This window comes from Lampris incognitus, chromosome 7, assembly GCF_029633865.1.
Source record: "Lampris incognitus isolate fLamInc1 chromosome 7, fLamInc1.hap2, whole genome shotgun sequence".
Lineage (NCBI taxonomy): Eukaryota > Metazoa > Chordata > Actinopteri > Lampriformes > Lampridae > Lampris > Lampris incognitus.
The window spans coordinates 64947399-64965388 of NC_079217.1; the positions used below are offsets into that span (position 1 = coordinate 64947399).

The following is a 17990-nucleotide window of genomic DNA, read 5'->3' on the forward strand; positions in this document are numbered from 1 at the left end:
TCCCCACCCCTTTTTCTCTTACTTGGCCAACGACCCTATTTTCTGAGCTGTCGCGGTTGGCTGCTCCACCCCCTCAGCCAATCCGGCGAGGGCTGCAGACTGCCACATGCCTCCTCCTATACATGTGGAGTCGCCAGCTGCTTCTTTTCACCTGAGAGTGAGGAGTTTCACCAGGGGGGACGTAGCACATGGGAGGATCACGCTATTCCCACCCAGTTCCCCCTACCCCCCGAACAGGCGCCCTGGTCGACCAGAGGAGGCGCTAGTGCAGCAACTAGGAAACATACCCACATCAGGCTTCATTCCTGCAGACACGGCCAATTGTGTCTGTAGAGACTCCCGACCAAGCCGGAGGTAACACGGGGATTTGAACCCGAGAGCCCCGTGTTAGTAGGCAACGGAATAGACCACTACGTTACCCAGACGCCCCCCTGCTTAAGAATTTTAACGTGATTTTGACTGGTTATGAAAACTGTGACATCGTCAGTGTATGCTGACAAACTAACTGAATTAGTGACAGTCTCTGAAAAGGTTAGCCCTGAGAGACCCTGCCTGAGCTGAATTAAAAGAGGCTCGATGCTCAGGGAATACAGCGTTCCAGACAAGGGACAATCCTGTCTTATCCCTCTCTGAACAGTGACAGGTTGGCGGAGTCCACCGTCTACCTAACAGAACACTGGCTCCAGAATACAACAACTTGATCCATGACATTTTTTTTCTTCTCCGGAACCAAGAACTTCACGAGTTCTGAACAAATAACAGTGATCAACCCTGTCAAAAGCTGTCTCTTGATCTATAGAAAGAAGGCCAATGTCCAGCTCCTGGTGCTTAGCTATATCTATAATGTCCTATAACAAAAACAGATTATCCTCGATTGTGCAGTCAGGATCACAGTGCGTCTGGCTATAATGTACAACAGTAGCCATACACTTTTTGAGTCTATTTGAAAGACATTTTGCAATTACTTTATCAGATATCAGAATCAAAATCAGAAATACTTTATTCACCCTCAAGGGGAAATTGGATCCCATTACAGACACTCACGCTCTAGCCAGAAAAACCAACAAGACACAAGACAACAAGAAAATAGAAACAAATAGAAACAGATATATATAGGAAACAGAAGATAAAATAAGAAATAGAAACAAGAACAAAATATATAAACATATGTGCACCATGCTCCATGCAACAACCTACCTACACTGCACCACTGCAGCATGAAACGAACAGCACAAACAAACAGCCGGCAGGGTAAAACAAGTGGAAGGGCCAGTCTAATGACTATTCACTCAGTGTCTGACACTCTGAGTCAATCTGAAGGAAAAACGCCGTGAGAGGATAATGAAATGCAACATTTTGCTACCATCAACCAGTGACATCGCTCTCTCACCGCCATGCTTACTGACATGAAACATCACATCTCGGAAACTCAGGTTATCACCAATATTTCCCAGTTTCCCCCAGTAATTATGACCAGGGACAACCGGTTATCAGGGACTGGTAACTCATATATACGGTTAATATGGTATTTTCAAGGAGCAACGTGAAGACACCATCATCCTCACATGCCGTCTCTAACCATTCATAAAGAATTTAGTAACAACTTTTAAAACTTTATGAAGTATGTCTGATTATAAAGGGGTACCAAATCAGCTGATCCTGTGTCAAACATTGTCATTTAAACTCAGTGAGTATCAGTGCCGGCTGGCCAGTAGAGGGCACTGGGGCCCCGCCCCCTTCAAACTTCAAGAGATGAAAATCTACTTAAACATGTTAAATATAATTTAGTTGTATAACGCAAATAATGATGAACTAAAAGTGTTTTTCAGTCTGTGAGCGCCTGTCAGCAGCATTAAATACTGGTTCAAATGGTGTTTGGTTGGTTTCTGTCTGAATACATATACTTCCTGTCTGAATACATATACTTCCAGTGTGAATACATATACTTCCTGGGTGAGGGGCGCCGGCCAAACCATACCTTATGTAAGCCCTCAAACTTGTGGCGAGCAGGTGACCTGAGGCTGCTGTCTGATTGGTTTCTTCAGGTTTTCCAGGGGGCGCAGTTCTGTGCTGCCCCAGACACGCCCACTTTTATTGACAGTGAATTGGTATTGTTTTAATGTTTTGTGATCTAATGTGATTGGACAATTCTCGTGGCTGTCAATCATGTTCACACCCACCACCACGCCTCGTCTCACTGTCAATCATCCACCGTCTACAAACCCTGATCAAATCTATAAACTACATATTTCTTCTTAATAACTCTGACTGCGTGGACATTAAAGCAGCTGTCAAGTGTGCGGCGCCAAGGTACATTGTGCCCCCCCCCACCAGCCGCCACTGGTGAGTGTACGTCAAAACTACAAGGATTATTTTTATAATTTGACCTCTAAACATCTGTATTTGTCTTTGTAATCGATACTGACACCTCCCACATTCATCATCAGTCCAGCTCAGAGGGACAAGTCAGAGCTTGTATCTAATAAGACTGGAGCTCGGACCATAGTACTGGTTCATGCTTTTGTATTCATAAACACTGACAGTTTTCAGTAGACGCTATCCGCCTTCAGAGAGAACAGAGCATGTCAACACAGCAGAACCACGCCAAGCTGAGCATGAACACACATGCCGGTGTGTTCATGCTCAGTTCATGGTCATGTTCATGCTATGCTACATGCTAAACTAGCATGTAGCATGAAACAGGAGTAGGCATTCTCTCTCTCTCTCTCTCTCTCTCTCTCTCTCTCTCTCTCTGTCTCTGTCTGTGTGTCTCTCTCTGACCCTGCAGGTTGAGCTGGAATATCACTTTAGGATTCCAACACTATAAAAAGTAGAGGAATTTGGATTTGTCATATATGCTGCATTCTTTTACTGGAGAAAAGATGAATCAGCAGTACGGACACTGATTCATTACTAGACCCAAAAACTCTTCTTATCTCGTCTCTCTTGTCTGCCTATTTATATCTATCTGCCCGACTGCTTGTCTGTCTGCCTGACCATCTGTCTGACTGTTTATATCTGTCTGTCTGTCTGTCTGCTTGACTGTCTTTCTGTCTGACTGTTTATATCTGTCTGTCTCCCTGTAAGCCTGACTGTATGTCTGTCTGCCTGACTGTCTGTCTGTCTGTCTGTCTATCTGTTTGTCTATCTGCCTGACTGTCTGTCTGTCAGCCTGATTGTCTTTCTGTCTATCTGCCTGACTGTCTGTCTGTCTGTCTATCTGCCTGACTGTCTGTCTATCTGCCTGATGAGCCATCTGTCTGTCAGCCTGACTGTCTGTCTGTCTGTCTGTCTGTTTATCTATCTACCTGACTGTCTGTCTGTCAGCCTGATTGTCTTTCTGTCTATCTGCCTGACTGTCTGTCTGTCTGTCAGCCTGATTGTCTTTCTGTCTATCTGCCTGACTGTCTATCTGCCTGACTGTCTGTCTGTCTGTCTATCTGCCTGACTGTCTGTCAGCCTGATTGTCTTTCTGTCTATCTGCCTGACTGTCTTTCTGCCTGACTGTGTCTCCTTGTCAGCCTGTCTGTCTGTCTGTCTGTCTGCCTGATGAGCCGTCTGTCTGTCAGCCTGACTTTCTGTCTGTCTGTCTATCTGCCTGACTATCAGTCTGTCTGTCAGCCTGACTGTCTGTCTGTCTGTCAGCCTGACTGTCTGTCTGTCTGCCTGATTGTCTGTCTCTCCGTCTGTCTGTCTCTCTGAGGAGAACATTTCAAATGGATGAATTCATTCCTGTTTCTTCATTAAAGCAAAACAAAAACTGCAGAGATGGAAGAGACCTGCTGTGATTGCATGCTCTATTCAACACAAGAGTGGGAATATGTGTGCTTATGTTCGTCTGTGTGTTTATGTTCGTCTGCGTGTGTGTATGTGTGTGTGCGCGCTCACCTGTTAAACTCGTAGATGTCCTCTATGTTACAGAAGAGAGTGCTGACCTGCTCAGGTCTCAACGGCAAAGACCCACAATCTATGATACAGCCTAGATAGTCCTGCAGAGAGACAGACAGACAGACAGACAGGCAGGCAGTCAGACAGACAGTCAGATAGTCAAACAGACAGTCAGACAGACAGACAGACAGACAGACAGACAAACAGGCAGACAGACAGACAGACAGACAGACAGACAGACAGACAGATAGACAGATAGACAGATAGATAGATAGATAGATAGATAGATAGATAGATAGATAGATAGATAGATAGATAGATAGATAGACAGATAGATAGATAGATCAGAAGTCACAGCAAAGATAAAGAAGACATGTGGCCTCTGAAAGGCAGGAGAATTTGCAGAGTAAATTAGGTTTTTCCTTTCCAAAGTTAACCAAATTAAAGTGAGTTAACCAAGTTAAACTGAGTTCACTAAGTTAAACTGTGTTGACCAAGTTAAACTGTGTTCACTAAGTTAAACTGCATTAACCAAGTGAAAGTGAGTTAACCAAGTTAAACTGTGTTCACTAAGTTAAACTGTGTTAACTAAGTTAAACTGTGTTCACTAAGTTAAAGTGAGTTAACCAAGTTAAACTGCGTTCACTAAGTCAAACGGAGTTAACCAAGTTAAACTGTATAAACTAAGTTAAAGTGCGTTAACTATGTTAAGCCGAGTTAACCAAGTTGCGCTAACCAAGTTAAACTGCGTTAACTAATTAAAGTGAGTTAACCAAGTTAAAGTGAGTTAACCAAGTTAAACTGTATTAACTAAGTTAAAGTGAGTTAACCAAGTTGAGAGTTAACCAAGTTGAGTTAACCAAATTAAACTGAGTTAACTAAGTTAAACTGTGTTAACCAAGTTAAACTGAGTTAACCAAGTTAACCTGTATTAACTAAGTTAAACTGAGTTAACCAAGTTAAACTATATAAACTAAGTTAAAGTGTGTTAACTATGTTAAGCCGAGTTAACCAAGTTGCGCTAACCAAGTTAAACGGAGTTAACCAGGTTAAACTGTATTAACTAAGTTAAACTGAGTTCACTAAGTTAAAGTGAGTTAACCAAGTTAAACGGAGTTAACCAGGTTAAACTGTATTAACTAAGTTAAACTGAGTTAACCAAGTTAAACTGAGTTCACTAAGTTAAAGTGAGTTAACCAAGTTAAACTGAGTTAACCAAGTTAAACTGTATTAACTAAGTTAAACTGAGTTAACCAAGTTAAACAGAGTTCACTAAGTTAAAGTGAGTTAACCAAGTTAAACTGAGTTAACCAAGTTAAACTGTATTAACTAAGTTAAACTGAGTTAACCAAGTTAAACTGTATTAACTAAGTTAAACTGAGTTCACTAAGTTAAAGTGAGTTAACCAAGTTAAACGGAGTTAACCAGGTTAAACTGTATTAACTAAGTTAAACTGAGTTAACCAAGTTAAACTGAGTTCACTAAGTTAAAGTGAGTTAACCAAGTTAAACTGAGTTAACCAAGTTAAACTGTATTAACTAAGTTAAACTGTATTAACCAAGTTAAACTGTATTAACTAAGTTAAACTGAGTTAACCAAGTTAAAGTGAGTTAACCAAGTTAAACTGAGTTAACCAAGTTAAACTGAGTTAACCAAGTTAAACTGTATTAACTAAGTTAAACTGAGTTAACCAAGTTAAACTGTATTAACTAAGTTAAACGGAGTTAACCAAGTTAAACTGAGTTCACTAAGTTAAAGTGAGTTAACCAAGTTGAGAGTTAACCAAGCTGAGTTAACCAAGTTAAACTGAGTTAGTCAAGTTGAGTTAACCAAGTGTTAACTCATCTTCACATAGTTAACTAACTTTAACTTAGTTTACTCAGTTTAACTTAGTTAACTTTGTGTGCACACACAAGCCGAAAATGGCGTGCGCCAACAATAAATGGGACTTAAACGTGCGAGAGGCATCGGTATCCAACCTGGCTGCAATTCACCACCTCAACATCTGCGGGCGCTGAGGTGCAGGAGCGCACACAGTCCCCCCCTCACGTTTGTTTTTACACATCACACGTTTTGTGTGGGAAGTGGCGCACAACTCTTCCAGGCTCCGCTTGGCGCGTACGCAACGGGCCAGTTTGTGTGACTGGTGAACCCAGATCTCCTCAGGAGTCTAAGCCTCAGTCTCTGCAACACTACACAATCCTTTATACATGACATGTCACACACACACGCACACACACGCACACACACACAGTGACACATTCAGAGAGCATTTCCTCTTAAACAAGAGGATATGCCTGTGTGTGTGTGTGTGTGTGTGTGTGTGTGTGTAAGATGGGGGCCTTGGCCACATACATCACCATTTAAAGGCAAAAGTAGTACTGCAATTATGCACACACATACCACAACACACACACACACACACACACACACACACACACACACACACACACACACACACACACACACACACACACACACACACACACACACATGCACGCACAACAGAGAGATGAATGAAATGAAACCAACAGTGAGAAGAGAAGAGATGAGGAAGTGATGGATAGAAAGATGCTGCAGAGAGGAGGGGGGGGGGAGGAGGAGGAGGAGGAGGAGGAGGAGGAGGAGGAGGGTTGAAGCAGAGCAGAAAAGCAGGGGATCAGTGAAAGGAATGACTTGAAAAAGAAACAATGAAGAATCACATTAGGGTTACATTACATTACTCTGATGTGCCTGAAAGTGGGTCACAGAGGGAGAGGGAGAGAGAGGGGGGGGGAGGTAGAGGGAGAGACTCACTAATTCTTTTCCCTTCGACTGTTTTCGTGCTCTCTATACTCCTCTACACCGACCCTCCACTGACCTCTCTCTCTCTCTCTCTCTCTCTCTCTCTCTCTCTCTCTCTCTCTCCCTCTCTCTTTCTAGTCTGTTTGCCTCCCTTCTCGTTTTTAACCCCTCTTCTCACGCAGCATCTCCTCTCTTCTCCATCTCTTTCCAGTAGCCCTCCTTTATATCTTCCTCCATTCCACACCTCTCCCCCCGACTCTCACTTAATCACCCCCCCCCCCTCTCTCTTCGTCTCCCCCTTTCGCGTTCCCCACATCTCTCTTCACCCCGGCCTTCGTTTCTGCTCCTCATCGTTTTCCTGTCCCACTTGGCAGCCGTACAAAAACAGAGAGGGAGGCGACTCTCCTCTTCTCTCCTTTCTTCTCTTCCCCAGTTTCCTTTGAGGGAGGTTGTCCTCCATTTCTTCAGCAGTTTGTTTTCATACCGCAAATCCCAGAGCTTCAATCCAAACAGACGCGATCCTGAACGCACAGAGCGTTCACATGCAGGCGGGTGCAGATGTTGCTGTAATACCGATGACGGCCTGCGGAGGCGCCGCTGGCGACAAAACACCAACCAGCCTGCCACCTGACACGCGTGTGCAACAACATATCACTCCATATCCGACTGTAACCGGCTCTGTGCATAATGGCGGACCCGGCCAAGATGGCAACATGAGCGGCCGGACCCTTTCTCGCTGAGGACCGATTGGAGTTTTTCTCCCCAAAGTAGTGTAACGAGCATGGACAAGTAGACACGTTGGTCCTCGGCTAGCGAGTCGGACCCTTTCTCGCTGAGGACCGATTGGAGTTTTTCTCCCAAAAGTAGTGTAACGAGCATGGATAAGTAGACACGTTGGTCCTCGGCTAGCGAGTCGGACCCTTTTTCGCTGAGGACCGATTGGAGTTTTTCTCCCCAAAGTAGTGTAACGAGCATGGACAAGTAGACACGTTGGTCCTCGGCTAGCGAGTCGGACCCTTTTTCGCTGAGGACCGATTGGAGTTTTTCTCCCAAAAGTAGTGTAACGAGCATGGATAAGTAGACACGTTGGTCCTCGGCTAGCGAGTCGGACCCTTTTTCGCTGAGGACCGATTGGAGTTTTTCTCCCCAAAGTAGTGTAACGAGCATGGACAAGTAGACACGTTGGTCCTTGGCTAGCGGCTCGGACGCCTTAGTCGACTGGTTAACGTTGTCGCTTGCCGAGTGGGAGGCACGGGTTCGCGTCCCGGCTGTGGCGACGGTTCCTAGGGTTGCCCCCTGAACTCGCTAGAGTCAATAAGATCGATTACAGCTGCGCCTCATAAACATGCTTAATATTTAATTATACTTTGATGTCTTGGAAACAAGTCAGCTTGCTTTCTGTGCTCAAGCCAAGTTTCGACAAAAGAAGGTCGCAGCGACGAGGACCATCTAGTCATCCTGTGATGGATGACTGATGACGTGCGCAATGGTTAAAGTGAGGAAGAGTTGCGCATCATCAACCCCACTCTCTCGTCCGAGACTACCAGTGGCAAGACTAGCGAGAGGACTGGCAATGGAGACGGATGCAGGGTTTTCTTCAGGGTTTCTTCCCGAAGCCTTTCCCGTAGACGAGTATACCCGCAAGGCAGCGGAGGGTTTAAATCAGAGTTGTCCTTCTCCTAGATGAACTGCCCGACAGGCTAACGAGCTTCATCTACCCAGGTTTGAAATTAGAGTTGTCCTTCTCCTAGATTGGCTGCCAACCAAGGCTAACGAGTCCAATCGACCCACCCGGTTATACCGCCGGGAACCCGGTCGCCCCCGCAGCAGACTCTGCGAAAACAGGAGGTACCACGAGAAGGTGCTACAGCGGCCATATGCTAAGGCCCCGATGGACCCGCAACAATCTAGCAACTAACTAGCTAACTAGCAACTGCCTCGAGGAGCATTATCATGTCGGCCACAGCTGTAGTCCACTGACTTCCGGTTTCTACTGCAGCAGTCATACCAGTTTCCTGTTTGTTGGCGTGTGCTACTGACAATGGTATATTTTTCGCCATGGCTGCAAGATCGATCATGGATAAATGTCAACCACATGCACACAGCCGTCGACAAACCTTCACCTGCAGCTACCAGCAAACAGGTGAAACGTTTCAAGTTGTACATATCAAGTTACGTCCACAATTATGAGGCGGAGTGGTTCTGTGCATGTCGTTGACATTTATCCATGGTAAATCTTGCAGGCATCACGAAAAATATGCCATTGTCAATAGCACGCGCCAACAAACAGGAAATTGGTATGCCCGCTGCAGTAGAAAGCGGAAGTCAGTGGACTACAGTTCAAGCTACAATCTTGTCTGTGCTTGCGTCCTTGTAAAACGTCATCAGTCGCAGCCCAAGTACTGTCCCAATACACAAGTTCGCATGACACCAAGAACGCTTAAAATTCCCGGAAGTGTTATTGACACGCCCATTTCACCGAGGATACATCGGTTGGTAATTTGTAGGAACTTGTCAACAGACATATCCCAGCGTTCCTTTCGGCCTTCAAGCGCGGCATTGAAAGCGGCGGAGGCAGAGACGAGCAACGGTAAAAAAAATTCTTTATTACAATTTTCCGTAACACTTTAGTATGGGGAACATATTCTAAGTAAAAAACTTAATTACTAGTGAATTAGTAATGATCAAGATGTCACTTTAGTATGGGGAACATATTCTAAGTAAAAAACTTAATTACTAGTGAATTAGTAATGATGAAGATGTCACTTTAGTATGGGGAACATATCCTAAGTAACAAAAACTTAATTACTAGTGAATTAGTAATGATCAAGATGTCACTTTAGTATGGGGAACATATTCGAAGTAACAAAAACTTAATTTAGAGTAATTTAACACTATGAACACTTGTAGTTTTGTGTTGTTATGTAAGAACAGAGCATATTCATTAAGTGTTAGTAAGGGAGAATAACTCTTCTTGTGGTACTACCACCTTACAAAGGCCATACTAAGCAAAGCCTATTGAGATGGTACTACTAATAAGCAATACTTCTGAGATTATAGAGGGAAAACTCATAGTTAATGGCTTACTGGTTGTATAATAAGGCCATGCAGAATATGGCATTAATAAGTGCTTAATAAAGACCAATGAAGAGCCAATATGTTGCTAACTTGCATGCTAATACGCACCTAATTAATGGTGTATATTGTAGCGAATTTGGGGGACGACGCAACCGCAGGAACTGCCGCGGCCGGGACGCGAACCCGTATCGCCCGCACCGCAGAAGGCATCGCTAACCGCTAGACTAAAGGGTCAGACCCGCGAGCCAGCGGCCAACGTGTCTTCTTATCCATGCACGTCACACTACCCCCTCCTTCGGGAAGCGCGTCCCCGCGCTTAAGCATATCAGCTCCTTCACGCCTCAGGGCGCATGCGCTTCCGATGGCCTTACGGTCGCTCCATCCCACTTCTGACACCAATGTAGCGAATTCGGGGGGACAACGTAACCGCAGGAACTGCCGCGGCCGGGACGCGAACCCGCGTCGCCCGCACCGCAGGAGACATCGCTAACCGCTAGACTGAAGGGGTCAGACCCGCCAGCCAGCGGCCAGCGTGTCTCCTTATCCATGCACGTTACAATATGTTCCCCATACTAAAGTGTTACCCAATTTTCGTATGGTATTCCATCATTAAAGTCACTTCTTAGACATTTTCAGGCGAAAAATCAACTATGTACGTTTCAAATGTCCGCAGTTTAGCGAAAACTGAAGGCGAATAGAAAATTTGCTCAAACGTTTTCGGAGTTGAGAAGCTCCACACACTGACTGGCCCGCCAGCGCGCCAGCCCGCCAGCCAGCCCGCCAGGCTGCTCACAAGCCCGCAACAGCAGGAAGGAACGCATCGTCTCAGATGGTCCACAGAGCGACGTGCGTGCTGGTGAACTTGCGAGTTCATTCTTCCAAGAACAACTAGCAAGAATGTACTCCCCAAGCACACAAGTCCATTCTTTGCGTTCTTCGGTTTGAGAAAGACCGGATTACACGCTGGATCTCCTTCTCCTCCTCCTCCTCCTCCTCCTCCTCGTGTGTAAGACGTGCCTCGGTGTGAAACCCGCTCCCGCTGGCACCAATGACGAATAACATGTACGCAAGGCCGACACGCTGAATGGCCGCTGCTGCACAAACGTCAGCAGGAAAAACTATCCAATAAATTTCTATTATGAAATAATTATCAGATAACCACATTACAATCAGAGATTCTGAGTAAAAACAACCAAAAAACAGTTTTATCTCATATCTCCTTCAGTAAACGCCTTTGCACAACAAGTTCCTGTTTTTTGCGTTTCCAATCACTCTCAAAAGTCTCTGAAAGTTGATTGACAGCTGTGAAATGTGCAGAAAATTGAAATTGTTCAGAAAACTTTTATGACAGAGTTAATTAAAACTTAATGGACAACATCTAACGTGTGACACTTTTTGGAAGAAAGAAGTGGTGTTGGTGTGCAGGGGCCTTCGGTCTTTATCTTTCTTAAAACAAGGGACAACGTGCTTTGTGAATTTCAGCGGTTCTGATGAGACATGGAAGAATTTTCCAGATTCAGATCAAACTGCTGGTCTGACCCTCTGCATCTCAAATTCCTCAATGGACTGCAATTAAAATAATCTCATAGCAGTCAGCAAATCAGTCAGCTGCGCGCGCGCGCACGCACACACACCTATTATGGTAGTTGGTTCATATTCCCAGCGAGAGTGACATCATGCAGTTGGCCTCGATCAAAACCAGATTTCAGCGAAACCTCACATTCTCTCTCTCTCCCCCAGACTCCATCCCTCTTACCCTGTCTTTCTTTCTTTCTTACACACACACACGCACAATAGTCATTGCATTAGAAGTCCATCGATCTGCTGGCAGATACTTTAGTTATTGTCCAAAGTGTTTAGAACGTTTTTAACAAGAGGTAAATTAAATTAAAAATCGAACAGAAAACAAAAGACTATAAAGCCTCCTACAAACTGTGCTAGTTTGGGCCGTCGCAGACGAAAGATGACTAAACGTGGCGATATCTTTGGTCGTGGCTCCAAAGCGGTGGTCCTACTACGTCACACTGTGAGACAGGTTCAAAGATGGCCGTTATTTGGTCTTGCGACCCAAGATAACTGTCTTGACAGTGTGACTGGACTACTGCCGTTGTCTCAGAGAATCGATTTATTGACGGAAGTATGTCCCACCCCGGTACGGTAGGTGGCGATATGCCCCCTTTCAGCTGGTTGCTATTGGACGTAAGACCGCCGCGGGAACTACCGATCATGCGCACAACGCCTAGGCCAGTTCGGGGCCCGATTGAAGCGTATACATGCCAGAGTAAACCCATCCCCCCCCCCCCGCATTATCCGGGCGTTAGTCCCACTCCCAGAAAGTCCAATCAGTAGGATTTCAGTCGGACTAACATCTTTACGTGTATTTAAAAAGTCCAGTTTTAGTCGCACTAACACAATAAAGCCACTTTTTCTAACATCATGTAAACGTACTGAATGTGACCGCTGCTACCACCTATGTTTACTGACCAACCAATAGAAATGCAGCAGGAAATGACGCACCGATCAGCGCGACGCAGAACCTTGCTGGCGCTAAACACAAACAAACACACTGTTAGCATCTGTGACCCAAATGCATTGAATTCAACAAAACGAGCTAAAACGAGCTAACAAAACGAGCCAAAAAACGAGCTAACAAAACGAGCAACAAAACCGAGCTAAAACGAGCTAACAAACGAGGAACAAAACGAGCTAAAACGAGCTAACAAAACGAGGAACAAAACGAGCTAACAAAACGAGCCAAAAAACGAGCAACAAAACCGAGCTAAAAAACGAGGAGCAAAACGAGCAACAAAACCGAGCCACAACGAGCTAATAAAACGAGCTAACAAAACGAGCTAAAACGAGGAACAAAATGAGCTAACAACATGAGCAACAAAACGAGCGAAAACGAGGAACAAAACGAGCAACAAAACCGAGCTACAACGAGCTAATAAAACGAGCTAACAAAACGAGCAAAAACGAGGAACAAAACGAGCTAACCAAATGAGCAATAAAACGAGCTAAAACGAGCTAACAAAACGAGCTAAAACGAGGAACAAAACAAGCTAATGAGCAACAAAACTAGCAAACCGAGCGGCGGTGCCTACTGAAAGGCCTGGACTCCTACTGAAAGGCCTGGACGTCTACTGAAAGGCCTGGACTCCTACTGAAAGGTCTGGACACCTACTGAAAGGCCTGGACGCCTACTGAAAGGCCTGGACTCCTACTGAAAGGCCTGGACTCCTGCTGAAAGGCCTGGACGCCTGCTGAAAGGCCTGGACTCCTGCTGAAAGGCCTGGAGTCCTACTGAAAGGCCTGGACTCCTACTGAAAGGCCTGGACTCCTACTGAAAGGCCTGGACTCCTGCTGAAAGGCTTGGACTCCTACTGAAAGGCCTGGACTCCTGCTGAAAGGCCTGGACTCCTACTGAAAGGCCTGGACTCCTACTGAAAGGTCTGGACTCCTACTGAAAGCCCTGGACGCCTACTGAAAGGCCTGGACTCCTACTGAAAGGCCTGGACTCCTGCTGAAAGGCCTGGACTCCTACTGAAAGGCCTGGACTCCTACTGAAAGGCCTGGACTCCTGCTGAAAGGCCTAGACTCCTGCTGAAAGGCCTGGACTCCTGCTGAAAGGCCTGGACGCCTACTGAAAGGCCTGGACGCCTACTGAAAGGCCTGGACGCCTGCTGAAAGGCCTGGACTCCTACTGAAAGGCCTGGACTCCTACTGAAAGGCCTGGACTCCTACTGAAAGGCCTGGACTCCTGCTGAAAGGCCTGGACTCCTGCTGAAAGGCCTGGACTCCTACTGAAAGGCCTGGACGCCTACTGAAAGGCCTGGACTCCTGCTGAAAGGCCTGGACTCCTGCTGAAAGGCCTGGACTCCTGCTGAAAGGCCTGGACTCCAACTGAAAGGCCTGGACTTCTACTGAAAGGCCTGGACTCCTGCTGAAAGGCCTGGATGCCTACTGAAAGGCCTGGACTCCTAATAAAAGGCCTGGACGCCTACTGAAAGGCCTGGACGCCTGCTGAAAGGCCTGGCCTCCTGCTGAAAGGCCTGGACGCCTACTGAAAGGCCTGGACTTCTACTGAAAGGCCTGGACGCCTACTGAAAGGCCTGGACTCCTGCTGAAAGGCCTGGACTCCTACTGAAAGGCCTGGACGCCTGCTGAAAGGCCTGGACTCCTACTGAAAGGCCTGGACTCCTTGTGAAAGGCCTGGACTGCTACTGAAAGGCCTGGACTCCAACTGAAAGGCCTGGACTCCTGCTGAAAGGCCTGGACTCCTACTGAAAGGCCTGGACTCCTACTGAAAGGTCTGGACACCTACTGAAAGGCCTGGACGCCTACTGAAAGGCCTGAACTCCTGCTGGGCGCCATGTTGCTCTAGATTGATGACGCGTGCTGGTGACGTTTTTATGGCCTCGCGTCGCAGCCTGCGCTTCCGTAGCGTTATCATCGTACAGTCTACACACATCACACAACATGTCGTACCACGTTTATTAGACCCATATCGCACGGCGTGGCTTGCAGTAAGCTTACAGGACTGCTAAAATCCTTTAGTCTGTAGGAGGCTTAAGGTCCAGATTAAAACAGGATGGAACAAAAAAAATCCCACTGTCTATCTGCCAGTGTCCTGCTGTGTGTGTGTGTGTGTGTGTGTTTGTGTGTGTGTGTGGGTTGTGGAATTTAGAGAGAGGAAAAAAATGTGTGTGCCCATTCAAGCATGCATGCATACTTGAGAGTATGTGTGTCCTATTGTCTTGAATACAGACAGATGTCAAGAGACCAGCAGGCTTTAGGAGGGCTTACATTACAGTACACACACGCACACACAGACACACACACGCACGCACACAGTGCGCACTTTCTTGCTGATAGCCTGTACAGCGCTAGTGCTGAGTGTACGTCAAAGCGCGTGCAGCATCCAGACACAAAACCACATTTCTCGTCTCAGTCCCACGCTGGAAAAGATTCCCAACGTGTCGGAGAGCTACAAAGACGAGCGAAATGAGACGAACTATGAAGGACAAATATCTGCGCCAAACATGAAACCCGCGTAAATCACATCTGACACATCTGTCTGAGGACTGTTCCTGACTTTATAACACAAAAACCTCGGTCGTCAGCTTTAGACGTTCAGAAACGCACAGCATGTGGTCGTCGCTGTTTGTCCTCAGCAGGACAGCGGATGAGGAACTTACTGAAAAAAGAAGGAAAAAAAACAGAAGAACAGAACAATAACAGAAGTAAGAAAATATTTTGGTTGTTTTTTTAGTGGTAGTTTTGTCTTTTCTCCTCCAGGCTAACAGGAGGCCTCGTCAGAACATCACATATGTCATTACGAACAGTTAGCGAAGGAATAATCCACAACGAGTCAGTCTTTTATAGGAAAACAATGAAGGAAGGTACGTCACCTCTGCAAAGGTCATTATTTTTTTGATAAACACGTCAGAATGTATTATCACACAACAAAAGAACCCAATAAATTGACAGAATAATCATTTAACATTATTTTGACAAGACCTCTTTGTGTTTATTTAGCTTGTGTAACAGTTTTCTTGTTCATTCCACTTGCCAGGATAACAACCAAGTTATATTTAGTCTTGTATATGTAATGTGGATTCTTATTGGCTGGCAGGTCTCCCCTCGATATAATTACATTATATCATTATACATATTTTATACATGGGAGTACATCAAGGATCGGCTCTGAGCCCTTTCTTGTTTGCTATGGCGATGGACAGGTTGACGGACGAGATCAGGCAGGAGTCTCTGCCTAATGACACAGCTAACATGCTATTACTTCGGACTGGGTGACAGAATGTGGCGACTGCATTGGACTTGCTTGAATGGGCTAAATTGGTCATATTTTGTCAACGTATATATAGTTAGCTTAGCTAGCTAGTAGGCTAAGCTAACAAATGGTAATTTCTCTGTAGAGCTGTGCTTAGAGCTTGCTGTGCCTACATGACTGACTGACGGGTTACCATGTTTGTTGACAAGGCAATAAAAAAGTCCACACAGAAATTGATGTGAGTGTCGTTCCTTATCTCACACAACACAACGCAAATTGAAGAAGTTACAATGGTTACACTTGCTAACATTAGCCTACAGAGGCCTCATGAAGCACACTGATTTGGAGCAGAACAGGAACGGTGACGAGTCTGACAGTCTGACAACCCAGATAGGATCCGGATGTGGGCCACTTCAGGCAGTGATGTGGCACTGACGGCCTTCTTCTGGCCCTGACAAAATGTGAGCCTGAAGTGGCCCACATGTGTAATAGCAAATATGGCCCAAATATGCCAAATCAATTGTGGGCCGTTTTTGGCAAAGATGTGGCACTCTCAGCAACATGTGATCTGGATGTGACCCTGAAGTGGCCCGTGTGGTAAATGGTGCATATTGCCCAAATATCACAAACCAAATATGGGCCACCTTTGGTAAATACTATGTGGCACATGCGGCATTGCTATGGCTTGGTTCTGGCCCAGATCTGGCAAACAAATCAAATCAAATCAATTTCATTTGTATAGCCCAATATCACAAATTACAAATTTGCCTCAGTGGGCTTAACAGCAACACAACATCCTGTCCTTAGACCCTCTCATCGGATAAGGAACAACTCCCTAAAAAAACCCTTTAACAGGGAGAAAAACTAGGAAGAAACCTCAGGGAGAGCAACAGAGTAGGGATCTCTCTCCCAAGACGGACAGCGTGCAATGGATGTTGTGTTTTACGCAATTTACACAATACAACATTGAAAGAGGATAACAGAATTATAATGGACTTATAAAATTTTCAAAAAGTTCTAATGCGAACAAGAGCGGACTGGCCAAGTGCCATCATTCCTCTTGTTCTGTACGCCAGATGAAGGTGTTGGGTGTTTTTTTCACATCATTTTGACACCAGGAATCAAATGGAAAGGTCATTGACATGGTACATCCATCCATCCATCCATTATCTGAACTGCTTATCCTGCTCTCAGGGATGCTGGAGCCTATCCCAGCAGTCTTTGGGCGGCAGGCGGAGAGACACCCTGGACAGGCTGCCAGTCCATCACAGCACCCCACACACACACACACACACACACACACACACACACACACACATACACACTCATACCTAGGGGCAATTTAGTATGGCCGATCAGGTCAGGTGACACAGTACACCCACTCTATTGGTGAAAAACAGGCAAATAAGAAATTTCAGGCTCATTACAATATAACTTTTGCCATTTTGTTTTGCAGTAGAATTTATTCTCTTATATCAACTGCAAGGTTACTAAATGGATGGCAGTCACTCTAACTAGGGTATGGGTGTTCCTTATCATAACTATGCATATATTTGACTCTTTGGTCTAATTGGGTACAAGTGGTTTTGAGCATTATTTTAATTACGGTGAAAGAATGGTTCCAGGGTGATCTCCAGTAACGGCAAGCAGAAGGTGCCAGGTCAGGGCGGCTTCATCTCATGCACCGGAGTTACTCCTCAAAGAAAGTCTACCGTCAACTATCAACCAGCCCGTCACACAGTATGAGGTGGTGCAGGACCTCCTCAGGCAGTCTGATGAAGCGACAGCTGAGGTCAGTCAGAAGTACACCATCAACACCTTTGATCCGGGTGTGTGCATGAAGGCCCTACCACTTGTCTGGAAGTTCTCGGAGAAGTACAAGCACCACCTAGTCCTCCTAGGGCAGTTCCACACTGCCATGAACTACCTCGGCAGAATCACTAACCATAAGTGTCGTGGTTCAGGCTATGCTGAGATCCTCCTTGAGGCTCAGCTGGTCACAAGTGGCTGCCTAAAGAGTGCTAAGTGGAAAGGCATCCTCCAAGGCCCTCTTCTGTCTCAAGACTGTCTACAAAGCACTGGACATCAATTCAAAGTGGCTGCCAAACGAACCCCTTGGGCCATTGGTTGACCTTGGCAACATGAAAAATTCTCAACTAGACACCATTAGGATCCTAAAAAAAACAGGTGACAAAAAAAAATGCCACGCGGGTACATGGGAACCCGTTTCTCCTGCTTGACTATAGGATTTCCATCAGTGTTTCCAATTCCAACAGTTTTTGTGGGACATCGTCTTTCAATCTACCTTCACTGATTGAATGCCATCAGTAGTAGTACTTCTGTGTATGTATTACTTCTGTATATGCAGTACTTCTGTATGTAAAGTACTTCTGTATATGTAGTAGTTCTGTATGTAAAGTACTTCTGTCTATGTACTACCTCTGTACTT

At 45.6% G+C, this 17990-nt stretch overlaps 1 protein-coding gene across 1 annotated transcript in view; it reads right to left on the reverse strand.

Moving 5' to 3' along the window:
* The window catches only part of plekhg2 (pleckstrin homology domain containing, family G (with RhoGef domain) member 2), a 175082-nt gene that overhangs the window by 69827 nt on the left and 87265 nt on the right, over nt 1-17990 (reverse strand). Inside the window, exon 4 of the mRNA XM_056282925.1 lies at nt 3889-3989. Coding sequence (XP_056138900.1) covers nt 3889-3989 — 101 coding nt within the window. The remainder of the gene's footprint in view (nt 1-3888; nt 3990-17990) is intronic.